This window comes from Patella vulgata, chromosome 1, assembly GCF_932274485.2.
Source record: "Patella vulgata chromosome 1, xgPatVulg1.2, whole genome shotgun sequence".
Lineage (NCBI taxonomy): Eukaryota > Metazoa > Mollusca > Gastropoda > Patellidae > Patella > Patella vulgata.
The window spans coordinates 25,375,652-25,392,126 of record NC_065879.2 but is presented as its reverse complement, the minus strand read 5'-3'; the positions used below and the strand labels follow the sequence as shown (position 1 = coordinate 25,392,126).

General features: G+C 35.6%; 1 protein-coding gene across 3 annotated transcripts in view; it reads left to right on the top strand.

Moving 5' to 3' along the window:
- Window positions 1–16,475, top strand: part of LOC126808829 (guanine nucleotide-binding protein G(i) subunit alpha) — a 50,085-nt gene that overhangs the window by 2,354 nt on the left and 31,256 nt on the right. The window contains exons 2-8 of one of the 3 annotated variants that reach the window (XM_050533817.2): window positions 3,198–3,240; window positions 3,740–3,878; window positions 4,121–4,272; window positions 4,786–4,914; window positions 6,617–6,755; window positions 7,218–7,371; window positions 9,533–12,020. In XM_050533817.2, coding sequence (XP_050389774.1) covers window positions 3,198–3,240; window positions 3,740–3,878; window positions 4,121–4,272; window positions 4,786–4,914; window positions 6,617–6,755; window positions 7,218–7,371; window positions 9,533–9,717 — 941 coding nt within the window. In that variant the 3' untranslated portion in view covers window positions 9,718–12,020. Of the gene's footprint in view, window positions 1–2,845; window positions 3,241–3,739; window positions 3,879–4,120; window positions 4,273–4,785; window positions 4,915–6,616; window positions 6,756–7,217; window positions 7,372–9,532; window positions 12,021–16,475 lie in introns of those variants that run through there. The other 2 variants (XM_050533819.2, XM_050533818.2) reach the window with 2 other exon arrangements.

Sequence of the window (16,475 nt, the reverse complement as noted above, 5' to 3'; positions counted from 1 at the left end):
AAAATAACCACCCCTAGGTGATAAAGGTACTGTAGCCGTTGTTAGAAAATGAGAAAACTTCCATGAGCTGAGATTGAGGAGAGACTGGAGTGACATTGGTGTTAGGTTCACTTCATTTGATAAATTAAAAGCTAAGAGAATGTTACAAACTTGGTTGAGGTCAAAACGGCGAGTAAGTGTTGAGTAAATAAATAAGTAAAAAAATAAAGTTTTAGCTGCTTGTCACATGAATCATATAGTAAGCCCCACGAGTGTAGAACAATGCAGAAACGTACGTAAATATTCATTGCTGAATCAGTTTTTGATTTTAAGTTGTTTCTCTAGCTGCATGCGCCTTCTAGTAGGCATCACGCGCCTATGTCATCCAAAGAGAAATGAAATGAAATGGAGTTTAACGTCCTACTGTTCTGCTTCTAACCTGGGCTAATGAAGACGGGTCATCCAAAGTGAGGTTAAATGTAAAATTCTTATGTGCCTGTGTAAGAAGTTCAAGTTATGCATATGGTGGTCTGGTTAATCAATATATTCATGATCATATTTAATATATGTTAGAAAATCGATGGTTGACAAAGTGACAATTATATATTAGGCCTACACTGGTGACGTCTATGGTGGCCCATGGTCGCAATAGCGTTTTTTGGGTTATTTTTGGTATTTCATTTAAAATAATAAAAATATTAGTACAAAAAAAAAAAAAGAAACATTTTTCTTTTTTTTACAAAATAAAAAAAAAATAATCTTTTAAAATTTAAAAAAAAACTCTTTCTAAAAAATTTAAAAAAAAAAAATCTTTTTAAAAAATTTTTAAAAAAAAATCTTTTTAAAATGAAAAAAAAATCTATATATATAAAAAAAAATAATAAAATATATTTTAAAAAAAATAAAAAAGAAATAATATTAAAAAAAAAATTAAATGAAAAAAAAAACAAATTGAAAAAGAAAAGATAAAAAATAATTCCCGACGTGGCCCATCGTCGCAATAGTGTCTTGAGTATCCAGACCCAGTATACAGCTATCATTAGACTAGAGCGACCAGAAACATTTTGTGGCCCATTGTTGCAGTAGTATCTCGATTATTATGTGTGGGATCTGTGAAGAACGTATAAACTCGAACGACAAGAAACGAGTCTGTAGTTATCTCACGTCAACATAATTGTAGATACTTCAATTTTGATTAGCTAAGCACTAAAATAAATCTAATATTATCTATTATCCAATCAAATACTAAAATTTGAATTTTATCTTAGTAAAACAGGCCCCAGACGAAGTCCACGTGGGCTATCATGCTCTATTTTGTCTTAGAAATTGATGTTGTCCGCCATCGCACTTTCGCACCTCTTACCCGTTCCTGTGGTCGTAGCGGGGGACCAGCGATGACCTCAGGGAGAGCAGGGGTTTCACAAAAACTGAAGCTAAAATCACTAACATAGATTTTAAAATCAAAGTGAAATTTTAAATTTATGCGTTTCACGAAGATCGATTGTAACTTAAAATTTAATTTTAATAGATTTTAGTTAAAATACTTGTGCCTTGATGTGAGGTAACTATAGAGACTGGTTTCTTGTCGCTCGAGTCTATACCATACGTTCTTCATAGATCCCACACAGGATAATCTGAACGACAGACCCACGATGTTTGACAGGTCACCCTACTCCTTGTCACGTACAACCGAGGATTCGAAATCACGCCAGTTGACTCAATGACTGGCTTTATGATATGACAGGCTTTATGATACAGCGCGCACGTGCTAACCATTCGCCCCCCCCCCCGGCTACTTAGTAGTAGTAGGCCTATACTTCGAGGATTAGTTTCAAAGTTGTTAACTACTTTTGAAATTCGACCTCAGGGAGACCAAGTGTTTTAAAAACATTACATAAGCCTTTTGAGGGGAGAATAGGCCTTGCGCACTAGTAGTAGGCCGAATGGTGTCATTAAAGTCAATGACTTCAAACGTCATTATGTATGTAGGCCTAGTTCTAGTTAGTCTGGATAAACTAGTCTAAATGACGCTAGGCTTCTATAGTCTATTAATTATACATTTCTATTGACTTGCATATGTATAAATACATATATCCAAGTCCATAGACGTCATGGGTGGAAAAATTGTGTTTCACGTGTTGATGTCAGTTTACCCTTTTCCTTTCGGAAGGGGAGATAACTACAAACTCGTTTCTTGTCGCTCGAGTTATGCCACATAGGATAATCGAGACACTATAGCAACAATGGGCCACGAGGTATTTCTGGTCACTCGAGTCGAATGATAGCTGTCGTAGGCCGATTTTATACTGAGTCTGGATAATCAAGACACTATTACGACGATGGACCACGTGCAGAATTCTTTTTTTGATTTTTTCTATTTCACTTATTTTTTTTTTTAATTAAAATGTTATTTTTTTTATAGATTTTTTTAATCTTAAATATTTTATCAATTTTTTTTATATAGATTTTTTTTATTTTAAAAAGATTTTTTTTTCTTTCTAATTTAAAAAGATTTTTTTTTTTTTTTAATTCAAAAAGATTTTTTTTTTCTTTTTAATTTAAAAAGATTTTTTTTTTTTCTTAAATTTTAAAAAGATTTTTTTTTTATTTTGTAAAACAAAAGAAAAAAAAATGTTTCTCTTTTTTTACTTTTATTTTTTATGATTTTAAATGAAATACAAAAAATAACCCCAAAAACGCTATTGCGACCATGGGCCACCATAGACGTCTATATACTGACGGTGGTCATTAATCATAATAATTATACCATAAGACAACTTGTTATTGTATAATCAATAAAACCACTAGTAAAGGCAAGGTCATAGCAACAATAGTGGAATAATAATAATAAGAAGAAGTAGACTAATAATAAGTAGAAGAGGAGGATGAAGAAGAAGAATCCGAACAAAAATAATAGAATCTTATATTTAGCGGGTGGAATTTAAAGGAGGCGGAAAACCGTTATCCGGACTAATTCTTCTCAAACGCATTTCACACGTGATCATAAAAGGCCAAAGTAAAATGTTTGCAATCAACGTGTTGACGAGTCGTTAACGTTAAATGCTACTCGTTTCCTTTGATCTATGTGCTAAGATCTCTTTGTTATCTCATACAAACAGATGTTTGTTCATGATACCTCGAATTCATTAAAGAAGGTGATTTATTATCTATCTTCAAACACCACACCCATATGCATAGCCTACATTTTCTCATTGCAGGTCGACCGGAATCTGGTAAAAGCACATTAGCTAGACAAATAAGGTCAGTAATAATGACAGTAAATTTCCCAAAAATTCGTATGGGAGTGTGTGTCGCGGTGCCGGGTCTCAAATCAACCAAATGCTGTGGATTCTAACAGTAACAGATAGTGAAGCAGACATTGAAGAGTAGATCTATCCAATGGCTTCAGTTTCTAAGATCTTGGTTAAAGTGGGGCTGTAGACCTGTAGTATATTTGGCAGGGCATGCTTACTATTTAAAACCGACCCAGGGGAGGAGAACAACAAATAAATATTTATTCTAGTCTTGTATTCGACTGTTGTACTTTAACCCCGGTGGGGGTTTTTTACCCACTTACTTTGTACATTTTACACTACATAATGTGCCGCACATTTTGATCCACACCTTGGGGTTTGATCAACTATACTACTCCTTGTACATACAAGCTTGGGTCCAGATCCACGACTCTTGCACACATGGTAATTTTATGATATGTAAGCACACAATAAAAAAAGGTAAGGCTACTATTTATTTTTTTCAGACTTATCCATGATCGGGATTTTATGGAGACAGAAAGACTAGCGTATAGAAGTGTATTAAGACAGAATCTGATCGATATATTAAAGACATTGTTACAAACTATAGACCAACTAAATATACAAACAGGAGCTGAGTATCATGTAAGTTTTAATGATGGATTCTCTAGCATTATTAATTCTGTCAACTGTTAATCCACCTAACTATTTTTATATGCCCACATTTATACGCCATGTGTCTTGGCCGAGGAAGTTCATCGCGATTTTCCGGCAAAAAAAACCCGGGGTCCCGTGTACACATTGACGTAAAAGTAAAAGAACCCTTGGCAGTTACGAGATCGATGTATAGTGGATAATAAAAAGCTTATTTCATATATCTATTGTAGAATCTTTACGAGGAGTTGTCAGAAATACCATCAGGTACTGGTGAATACTTGGTAGCAAGGCGACATACTATCAAACAGTTCCTTGCATCTGCGGCTTTCCATCAATGTATGGTACGGCGATGGGAATATAATTTACAGAGTTCAGCTAAGTAGTGAGTAAACAGAATGAATTACATTTTTTATTTCCCTGATATTTACAGTTTTTATTTCCCTGATATATAGAGAATCTCCTACGAGTAGGAGATTTTATTTATCACCCAATCCTGTCTTACATGTACAGATAAATAAATATAATTCTTTGCTATAGATTTAACTTTTAATAAAAAAAATAAAAAAAGGAGCTCCTTTTTAACTTACCAATCAAATTCATGTAAAGCGATATCTCCTAAGGAAATTTTTCACACACGCGATATCTACTGTAGAATGTATTATTGGGTGATAAAAGACAATAAAACCAAACGAAGTTGTAATCTAATTTGAATCAGATTGACCTGGGCTTATAATATTGTTGGCACACGTTTTGGTGGGATTGTTTATGGACACTAAAATAATAATATGTTCGGGTCAGCGCACAACCCCTACTTTCGATATTATGCATGGTAGTTCAGTTTGTTACATTAGTAGATAGGGTATTACCAATCAGGCTATGTTATCTCTACTTTCAGTTTGCTAGATGGGGTAGATAGATTATTAGATCCCGGGTATGTACCATCTACTCAAGACATACTCAGAGCAAGGATTGATAACAGTGGTTTACACGAAACGTCCTTCAAATTTAAAGGTTTGGAATTCAGGTACATATGAATATTTAAGTTATCTACACATTTCAAGTGCTTATCTATGGGGGAGGGAGAGAAGGTGGGAGAGGGGGGGGGGGTGTATTGTGCTCTTTAAGGATTTTGAGAAGGATTGTCTGTCTAACATGTACTTTCCTGTCTTTACGCTGTTGAAGACCACAGCCCCGGTGATTCTCCAAAAAGAGCGAACTCCCAAAAATAGGGATAATGCGACTTAATGATCGGGATTCGTTTATTTCCCGCGTATTTTTTATTCTGTTACAAAAATTAGAACTTCTGGAAAATTCGCAACGAAACGAAGATATGTTATGTGCTGACAATACAAGAAGGGATCTATTTTAAATGTCGTTTATAGAAATGTCTTCTATTCACTTAATTCATTAAATATTCGCTTATCTGTGTTTCTTTCTTTTTTTTTGTATGAAAATAATAATCGTCATATTCATCATTGACTTTTTTATCTCTTGTTTTGTTTAGTTCAGACATATTTTACTATAAAGCTTTCACTGATCTCTAGTTTGTATTTATGTTTCTTCATCCATCCAATTCCTTGAAATACTACTACTTGTTGCAATTTAACCAGAACATTTTTTTAAGGCCGCCCGTCACACCTTTTTTGACACACCAACTCTCCTAATTGAGCTAGAACGTGCAGGTGTTTATAAGGTGAATACCTTGATGGAGTTCGAAGATGAGCATCTTCTGCTTAGGCTAAGCGGAGATTAACTTTGGCTCCAATTATGCGAGAGCAATGAAATTTGGTGTATAGTTTCATTTAATTTCAATACCATAGACTAATTTCGATAATGAGCATTTTCTGCTCAAGGTAAGCAGAGCGAAAAGCAATTTGATTGGTCGAGACTTTGGAGCTCGATAACTTTAGGGAGAAGGGTTTTACATAGGCCAAGTCTGTTCCCTAATCCCATTCAGATAACCCGAATAAAAACATTGTTTAAAAAAAGATAACTTTGATTCTAATTGAGTGAGAGAAGGGAATCTTAGTGTATAGGCTTTGGAACACAATAATTCTCTATCTAATTGAGGTAAAATGGTCAAACTTGGTGTAGGGATCTATTAGGTGACGTAGATAAGTAATTTGATTGGTTGAGAACTTTCTGCTTAGACTAAGGAGCGATAAACAATTTGGTTGGCGAAAACTTTGGAATATAACAACCCTGTTTTTAATTGAGGTAGAATCTTAAAACTTGTTGCAGATGTTCATTAGGTGAATGTCTTGGCCTATAATATGTGAATGATTAACAGCTGCTGCTAAAGCTAAGCAGAGCTAAGCAAATTCATTGGTCGATGCTTTGGAACAATGCTTTCATTTCTAACGGAGAGTGTTGAAACTTAGTGTAGAGCTTTTTTATCGGGGACTAAGTATAGATACTCGGTTAGATTGTTCGATACTTTTTCAAAAAAAATAAATGTAAAATTAATTAAATTGTGTCGTCTACTTATTTTGGGACTTTGAAAAGCAAGATATATCAAATCGGAAATTACAGCTTTATGTTGGGTGGATTTTAAACTCCGTTTCTGTTTTTAGGTATATTTAAATTTTTTCTAATCAAGATCATGTACATGTAAATTTGAATTTTTTTTTTTTTTTAACTTAATCATATGTTCTTCAAATGACTAAAAAAGACAAAGACTCCTATAAGCTCTCACGCTATGACCTTATTCATTGTCTGATTTGCAGAATGGTAGATGTCGGGGGTCAAAGATCAGATCCCAGAAAATGGATTCACTATTTCGATAACGTATCAGCTCTGATCTATACAGTAGATATAAGTCGTTATGATCAACAACGGGACGATGATGGTATAATTGGCGAACAGGTAAAGGCTTTTAGCTACATTTCTATAGTACGTAATTGCTAAAATGTAATCTAAACTATGACCAATTGAACCTCTATGATCAGTAGAATTGTTGTTATCACCAATGAGGAATATTGAAAACAATGCGAACGTAAAAATACGCATTTAGAGGCATGTTCTAAATAACATGTTATTTCAAGAAGGTAAATTGAATAACAATCCAAATTTCGTGCAGCAGATAACAGTATCTGTCAAATGTTTCAAAGGTGAATACAAGTAACAAAATTTGCACAAATTCTCTTTAGAAACTAGTCTTTTAGAAAAGTCCATTCGCCATTCGATAATCCAAAATCGAGGTCATTTTCAAGATGGTCACGCTTTCCAGAAACAACTGAACACGTTATATGAAAGGGCGCACTATAAATATGCATGAAATAATAATAGTAATATGAAATGACGTCGATTTAATTAATCTGTTTTCAGAATGAACTCTTGGAATCCCTGGCCCTGTTTAAGAAGGTTGTCAGTCATCGAGTGTTCAGTAATACAACATCAATCCTCTTCTTAAATAAAACTGATCTTTTCAAGCAGAAAATACAACACGTGCCGTTAAGATGCTGTTTTCCCGAATACAAGGGTAAATTGTGCAATTCTTGGTTTGCTTTCTTTCGTCTGTTTCACCCACGAATCATTTAAGCCTATCACTATGGGCTTTGCATTATGGATTGTCCCACTTCTGCAAATTGAATAGATCTAAATTATTTTTTTCAATATTCTAATATTGTGATCTTTATACGCCCACATTTTCATTTGGACGTATATTGTCCTCGCCCCTGCTTGTCCGGACGTCAGTCTACAACTTATTTGAGGACACTCTCCAGGTCACACATTTTATCCGATTTTGACGAAACTTGAAATAATAGGTTTATCCCGAAAAGATCGCGGTTCCTTTCGGACAGTAACGTCATGGATTATGGCCCCTAGCTTGTGGACACTCCAGATGCCCCAGTTTTTATCCAATTTTGATGAAATTTGATATGCATGTTTATATCCCAAAGATATTCGCTCATATCGAACCGTAACGGAATCCACTCACTTGATTTTAACTAAAACACAGTATTCGTGACCAAAGTGTCTCATCACTCAGGGGGTGAAAAAATAAATTTTCTTGCAGTGCCTTGCAATTCTAAGTACCAATAGTTCTATATTTTGGTCATTAAAATTGATACTTTTTTTTAGCTTCAGCAGCTTTTTGCCTGTTTCAAATACACTTTCGTGAAGCTTTTTAATCACTGTATGGTTACGGACACTACAACAGAATAACAATAAATGTATTGTCGTAACCTTTAAAAAGTGAAAAAAATCAACTTCAAATTCGAATCATGGATAAAGAAGCTTTTAGATTTTAAAATTGCACATTGGAAAGTATAATGTTACTTAAGATCACATTTGTATTGTAAATTTACCGTAAGATACAACCCATGGTTACGGACACTACAGATTAATCATCTTGCACTTTTGAGCTTTTGCCAAATTTTAAACGAAATCCATTTAAACTGTAGACTGTATCGTGCTGCCAAGGTTCTCGGAAAAGGGAGGTTTAGTAAAAACAGAAGGTTGAGAAATGCTGACCATCGACGGGGTTCATACTGTCATGATCCCAATGCTTCTCGCCAAAATAGAAGAAAAAATCCATTCAAGTAGCCTCTATCGGAGTAGGGGGGTTGGGTGGCCGAATGGTTAGCACGTGCGCGCTGTATCATAAGGCCTGTCATTGAGTCAACTGGGGTGGTTTCGAATCCCCGGTTGTACGTGACAAGGAGAAGGGTCGCCTGTCCTTCCTCGTGGGTTTTCTCCGGGTCCTCCGGTTTCCCCCCACTGCTAAAGACCCCTACACACAAGCAAATTATTGAAATAAAATTAAACCATATGTTAGTCCCGAAATGACCTAGTTTGTGTCGAGTAGACGTTAAACCCCATTTCTCTCTTTCTCTCTCTATCGGAGTATCGCATTGTTTTCTGTTCCGGAACGTAGGATTGTTGAAGGCTATATAATGGTAGGCTCTTCTTGTTACCAAATTAATTTTTAAAAAACGATTAAAATATGTAGTCTCTATACATAAAATGGGAGTTAACTCTTTAACGGAACGGCTCAGAATCTTGAATATCCATATGGTATGTCCTCTCATGTTCCAAATACTTCACATCAAATTTGAAAAAAAAAATCCTCCTTCGAGTTTACAATGTTTTCAGCAAAGGGGACATAACTCCTTAACGGATTGTCGCGGAATGTTGAATATCCACAGATAAAAACTGTAGCCAATATCTCCGGAAAAGAACGTCGCGTTTACGAGCCAGGGTGGGGAGGGGGTTAATAGCCGAATGATTAGCGCGTATGCGTTGTATCATAAGGTCTGTCATTGGTTCAACTGGCGTGGTTTCCATTCCCCAGCAGCTGTACGTGATAAGGAGTAGGGTCGCCTGCCCAACCTCGTGGGTTTTCTCCGGTTTTCTCCCACTGCTTAAGACCCATACGCTCAAGCGAATTATTGAAATTAAGATTGAACCATGTGTTAGTCCTGAAATGACCTAGTTTGTGTTGAGTGGACGTTAAACCCTTTCTCGCCGACACTGAAATGTAGGCGTATGAAACTACTGCATGTTAGTCCGAAAACCTCCGAAATATTATGTTGTTGAGGCTGATTTCTTTCTTTCCTTTTAGACTTAGTTTGGGATAGTGTACCATTAACTAAAAATAAAGAATACATATAATAAATACCACATGGTTTATTTTTTAGGCACAAATGAGTATAAAGAAGCCTCGATATTTGTTCAATGGAAGTTTAAGCAAAGCATTACAGATAACAAAGAGATGTACAGCCATTTTACTACGGCTACAGATACCAGCAACATACAGACAGTGTTTGATAGTGTTATAGCTATTATACTTAAGTGTAGCCAAAACAGTGCAATCCTTTATTAAAGAAGCAGTATATACAATTGGGTTATGCATCGATGTGTGGTGTGCGCAAGACCAATACCCTCAATAACTATAAATAGAAGCTTAGCTAAGCATTCTATATTGTCTACGATATCACCTTAGGTGGAAGTGGACGTAAAACTCCAGAAACAAACGAACGAACGAAGCATTCTATGAACCACGCAAAGGCAGTTCCAGTCTTCGTCAGAGGCGTGTAGGTTTACAATAGATATCTAGCACATTTTTCATGTAAAGTGAACACTACTGTGTGAACCATCGTAAATTTTAAACGGATTTCTTCGATTATGAACAAACTACTTAACTTTGGTTATTATAAACTTACCTGTGTGTTTGTAATGAACTCCCGTTCGATAAAATCCATTGCACAACTAATTATCACAACGATGAGAACAATTTCTCTCTTGAAAAATTTGAAAATTTACTTGTAATTTCGACAGAGTCGATGTCAACAATGTCTTCGTGACGTATTGGTCGAATCCAATATACCTGTTGCGGGGGTTGGTTAACATTGAAAGATAGTTTGACAGCGCGATCATTTTGATCGTATATGGGTTTGGGCGACGAAAAATATCAATTGAAGGCAATTACATAGGAGATTTATATGGAAACCATTGATCGCCAGTCTATCAAATTTTCTTCACAATTAAAATATCACTGATTGCACGGATACTCGTAAAAATAAAGTCATGAATAAACTATAAATATCCTATCTTCTTTATGTTATAAATAATTTAACAAGGATCATGAAGCTTACCTCCGAATTCTCTGAGTGTATTTTTAATTTTATACGCATTCTTTCGATCGAATAATAACCGCTTCAGTAACATCTTTAAGCGTGTTGCGGCAGCCCTCAGCGTGTCTATTGCCGTATTGGGTGCCCGGGTGGGTATATAATGCTACTAAGCCCGTATGACCCCGTAAGAAGCGGAACATTAATTCTCGATTCGACAGTTTTGACCGAAGTGTGATAAAGCCCGTAAAACGAATGTATAGTTGTGTTTGTGCGGCATGCGTGTTCAAAAGTAAATAATCCCATCCGAGTCGCTAATCAAATAATTAAAACAAAATATTTCAAAAAGTAAAGCTATAAAATTTGCAGAGATTTTACTAGAATGTAAAAGACGGTAACTAAATACAGGAATGCGGGTAGTTATGTGTGCGAACGCTCAAACTCAATGCCAATTGTCGTAGGTATCCAGACCACTCGGACCAAAGACTACTCGGACTAAGACCAGTCGGACCAAAACAAGACCAGTCGGACCAATTAAATTATATTATAAGGCTAGACAATATGCTATTTATTTATTATTAAATCACAATACAAAGAAGCAAATAATTCTTATACGGAATTCTTATATTTAGAGTTGTTTGGTTCAATTTTGTGTACGGAAAATAAATCAACGATTAGTTTTAAAATTAATTAATAATGGTGCCAAAAAAAAATATCAATCTAATTTTTTTTTACTCTTGCAATGAGACTCGGTATGTCCAGACTTTTGACAGTTTCTACATATACGGGTATACTGTTCTTGTCTGATAGCCTAATTTTACTTTTTCCACATTCGCGGTATCCCCAGTGGTTTCATTCCGTTCTACCCCACTAACCCCTGGGTTACTATATATGGGGGGGGGGGGTGGAGACACGTTTTCAAGTTATCCGCCCTTGATGCGTTAATATAAACAGCACATAATAATACGAAGACCGGACGTTTATATGCCCCTTTTTAAACGTGACTACAAGTGTGGTTCTCGATATTTTGCGATTTGGAATACAATTATCAATTTATTCAAACAACACGTTATTATTAGTTCGAGTAGTCATATTAAAACACACACAATTATCAATTTATTCAAATAACACTTTATTATTGGTTCGAGTAGTCATATTAAAATAAACACAATTATCAATTTATTAAAATAACACTTTATTATTGGTTCGCGTAATTATATTAAAACAAACGCAATTATCAATTTATTAAAACAACATTTTATTATTGGTCCGAGTCGTCTTTCTGTTGGGTCCGAATAGTCTTTTTGTATGGTCCGAGTAGTCTATTTGTTTGGGCTGAGTGGTCTATCAGTTGGTCCGACTGGTCTTGAACCGAGTGGTCTTTGGTCCGAGTGGTCATGGATTCTTGTCGTAATTGTACTTGAATTTCCTATGTTGTCACCCCTAATACGAAACCATCTTCCATATTGGTATTTTTCTCTGGGAAAAGTTTGTGATATTTCAATTTTTCAAGAGAGAACTTGTTTTCATCGTTGTGATAATTAGTTGTGCAATGGATTTTATCGAACGGGAGTTCATTACAAACACACAGGTAAGTTTATAATAACCAAAGTTAAGTAGTTTGTTCATAAACGAAGAAATCCGTTTAAAATTTACCAAGACTCAGACAGTAGCAACCCTGATTGGATTGTGTAATTATACATTTTAGAGACCAATTATGCGTGTCGTTTATTTTTGTTTTCTCTATGATATTGCTATTTGCTAGAAGCTTGCCCACGTAACTATCATATTCGCTCAATGATTGAAAATTATTTTTAATTTGCATGAAAAATGCGTGGCCCTTTCGTATTTATTGTTAGTGACGGAATTATAATTACTAAAAACCAGTTAAAACATAAACATTTATGTTTCACAAGAGAAAATCTATTTTGAATAAATGCGTCAATGCTTTAGTTATAGTAAAATAGATCAGAGAAATGTGGGCTAAAAAGACAATTAACGAAGGTATTATTCTGAATTTTACTCAATGGTTATCAAAAGAATATAAAAAGATATATTCGAAATTGTAGTCAAATATTCGTTTGATATCTTTCGAATAAAATGTCAACTAGTAATTATTTTGAATACTATGTGGGTCGATGCAAATGGATATAAATTTTCGGTTCACTGCGACCGCTGAAACCATCCTCATCTTGCCGCAGGAATCCAATAGCATTGACCTTTTATGGTATTACAAACTCGATATATTATCATAACATTGCATGGATGAGCTGAGAAGGAATCTGTGGACATGGCAGGCTCGGGGCCCATAAAGAAATTAAATATAATCACGTGGTATTGGGGGCTATTTATACGCCTACATTTTTATCTGGACGTATTACGCCGTCGTCCCTGTCTATCTGGACGTATGTTCGTGGACATTCTACAGGTCACAATTTAGACGACGATTGAAATATGTTTATATCCCAAAGATCTCGGTTCCTTGCGATATTGACGCATGTCGGACCGTAGTATCCTGGATTATGGCCCATGATTGTATGAAAAATCGATATTATTAGCTTGATCTCTGCCCATCTCATCCAAAATGTGGACATATCTTGCAGGGCAACCGCTTGTTCAGTCTAGAATGTAGTAAGCGAAGCATTCATTCTCTAGAGGTTTGGTGCTTAGGGTCATCTCTAGAAAGCGCCATTAATAGTCAGTTTTTCAAAACGTTATCTCCCCATCACTCTAAGATGCTAAAATATCTTATGAGTTTGAGTTAGGTGCGCTTCGGACCTTCTGTTATGCCCCCATGCTTTTGCGAAAAAAAAGCGAGATATGTACAAAGTTTTGTGGAGCCTCAAGAAACATTTGAAATTGAGCGGCGGGCCCCAATTCCCCAGTTCTCAGTCCATCTATTGTAAAGTGTGGGTGTATCTTGCATGGCAACCGCTTGTTGTTATCAACCGTGGCACATATAACATCGAATTTATGAATTAACAGACCATATGCTAATCACCAGTGTGTTCAATATTAACGTGTATGGCCGCCGGAGTGACTTTTTTACGAGACACGCCAGATTACCTGTTTGAGTTTATTCGTCAAATGATTTATTTAATCAACATTAAAAATCTGTTTACGAGAGGTGGACAGTCACCCCACCCCACTTCCCTCGAGTAAAACGTAGCACCGCTATCAGGGAAAAATTCCTTCAAGGCACACTGAATGACGTATGCCTTCATTAGCCGTTTTCGTGCAGAAAAGTTTGACGTAAAACCTAATTTCCAAGATTAGATGCCTGCAGATGTGGGATGGGTGGGGCCTTGAGTGGCATGATTTCGATTCCCAGCTTAACGAGGAGTATAGGATCGCCTGTCCAACCTCCCACTGCTAATGTTCCTTAAGCGGCCCATACACGTTCAATTTTTTGGTCAATTAATTCAAGTAATTGATATCAATTAATTGACGAAGAAACTGAACGTGTATGGAGGACATTGACCGCGAATTAATTGAAACAATTTAATTGAATCAATTAATTGACGGATCAAAGTTCCTTTGATATTTATTAACCGTCAATTCAACACCGATGACAAAAATAGTTTTTATAGACAAAATAAACTATCTTGAACTTCAATATAAATCAGAATTAAAGAAATGTATTACTAGTTTCCACTATGCTACACTCGATGTGAACATTCAGACAATCAAAAAGCGTAAAATCTCAATGACGTTGAACACTGCCGAACATATACATAGGGTTGGCGTAGTAATACAATTCTAAGGACCTAGCGATGTGCGCTCTCAGTATATTCAGAATATCAATAAATAATACCCTGTTTTATTATACGCCCACATTTTATAGATCACATTTTTTATCCGATTTCAATGAAACTTGAAATATAGGTTTATCACGCTAAGATCTCGATTCCTTTTGATATTGGCATGTATCGGACTGTAACTTATTGGATTATGGCCCCTGATTGTACGAAAAATCGCGTTTTTAGCTTGTGAACACTGTAGAGGTCACATTTTTTATCCAATTTGGTTTAAACTTGAAACGTATGTTTATAACCCACAAACCTCGGTTCCTTTCGATAGTCGCGCATATCGGACCATAACTTCCTGAATTATGACCCCTGATTGTACGAAAAATCTCGTTTAGCTTGTGGACCCCATAGAGGTCACAATTTTTTATCCGATTTAAAAAATCGTTACAACCCTAAGGATGGTTGAGTTCGAATTTCGTAAAAATCGGACCGAAACTGACGGACAAAATGGCCGCCCCTTGTTCGCAAATAGTGTCAAAATATTGTGTTACAGGGCTGTGGACTCTCTGGAGGTCACAATTTTCTTCTGATTTTGATGAAACTTGAAATGCATGTTTATAACCCAACGATCTCGGTCCCTTTCAATATTCGCGCATATCGGATCGTAACTTCCTGAATTATGGCCTCTGATTGTACGCAAAATCGCGTTTTTAGCTTGTGGTCCCTCTAGAGGTCACAATTATTATTCGATTTAAAAAAAAAACGTTCGAATGTATCACCGTTACACCGTAATGTTTGTTGAGTTTGAATTTCGTGAAAATCGGGCCAAAACTGCCGGACAAAATGACCGCCCCTCTTAGTGTAAACATCTGGTAAATCAGTGTTGTGCACCCTCTAGAGGGCACACATTTGATCCGATTTCGATGAAACTTGAAAAACATGTTTATAACCCAAAGATATTGGTTAATTTCGATTTTCGTGCATATCGGATCGTAACTTCCTGAATTATGACCCTTGATTGAACAAAAAAATCACGTTTTTAGCTTGTAGTCCCTGTAGAGGTCACAATTTTTATCCGATTTAAAAAAAACGTGTGAATATATCACCATTACACATTAGGATCTTGGTTCCTTTCGAAAATCGCTGATACCCGAACTTAAAGGCTCAATATCACTCTTGTTGTAACTGAATAATATGTCCCAATCTTTATTCTGGTCAACAAATTTCATCTTAACACTAAATGATTTGAAAAGCCTAACGTAAACCTTTTCAAATGTGACTTGGATTTAAAAATATTTTCGAACCCTCTGGACAAGTAAAATAGGATGTAATGGATAATTTACACAACAGGTAGGACACTTAAACATCTAATACTGTCAAGGCAGCAAGAGTGTTATTGTCCCTTTAACTTCCTGCATTATGGCCCATGATTGTTCAAAAAATTGCATTTTTAGCTTGCGGATTCTCTAGAGGTCCGATTTTTAAAACCGTTTTAAATACATCACCATTCCACTATAATGAAGGTTGAATTAGTATTTCGGAAAAAACCAAAATGAAACTGCCCGACAAAATGGCCGCTCTTTGTACGCAAATTGTGTAGAAGTGTGTAATACGATGGTTGTGGACCCTCTAGAGGTCACAATTTTTATCAGATTTTGATGAAACTTAAAACATACCTTTATATCCCAAAGATCTCTGTCCCTTTTGATATTTGCACATTTCAGGAAATAACTTTCTGGATTATTGCCCCTGAAAGTACAAAAAATCACGTTTGTTTTTAGATTGTTCTCTATCCATCTCTTGCAAAATGTGGGCGTATCCTGCCTGGCAACCGCTGGTATTGCAAGCAAACTGTGTGGTTTTTATATATGAAATAAATAATTTAATACGAATTTCGACCACGACAAATAGCAAACGAAAGAGAACTATATCCTCTATTTAACACTATCTCTCATAAACGCTGATAAACAATATATTATGATCAGCAAAATATCACAGTAAATTTTATATAAAACAATTTACCATGAATGACGCCAAATGTAGTGAACGAGTAGATAAATCAGCACTGTTACTAAATTAAAGCTGAACTCCGATTACAAAACTACAGAAATAATTAAATAAAAAAAAATTACCGCCGTACATAATCGCCATACTTGTTTTCAATTTTTAAAACAAGCATGGCGATTGTACGACGTACGAAAATATAGGCAGGCCACGCCCACATCCAGTATACACCTTTTCACGTGGTTTACCACATAATT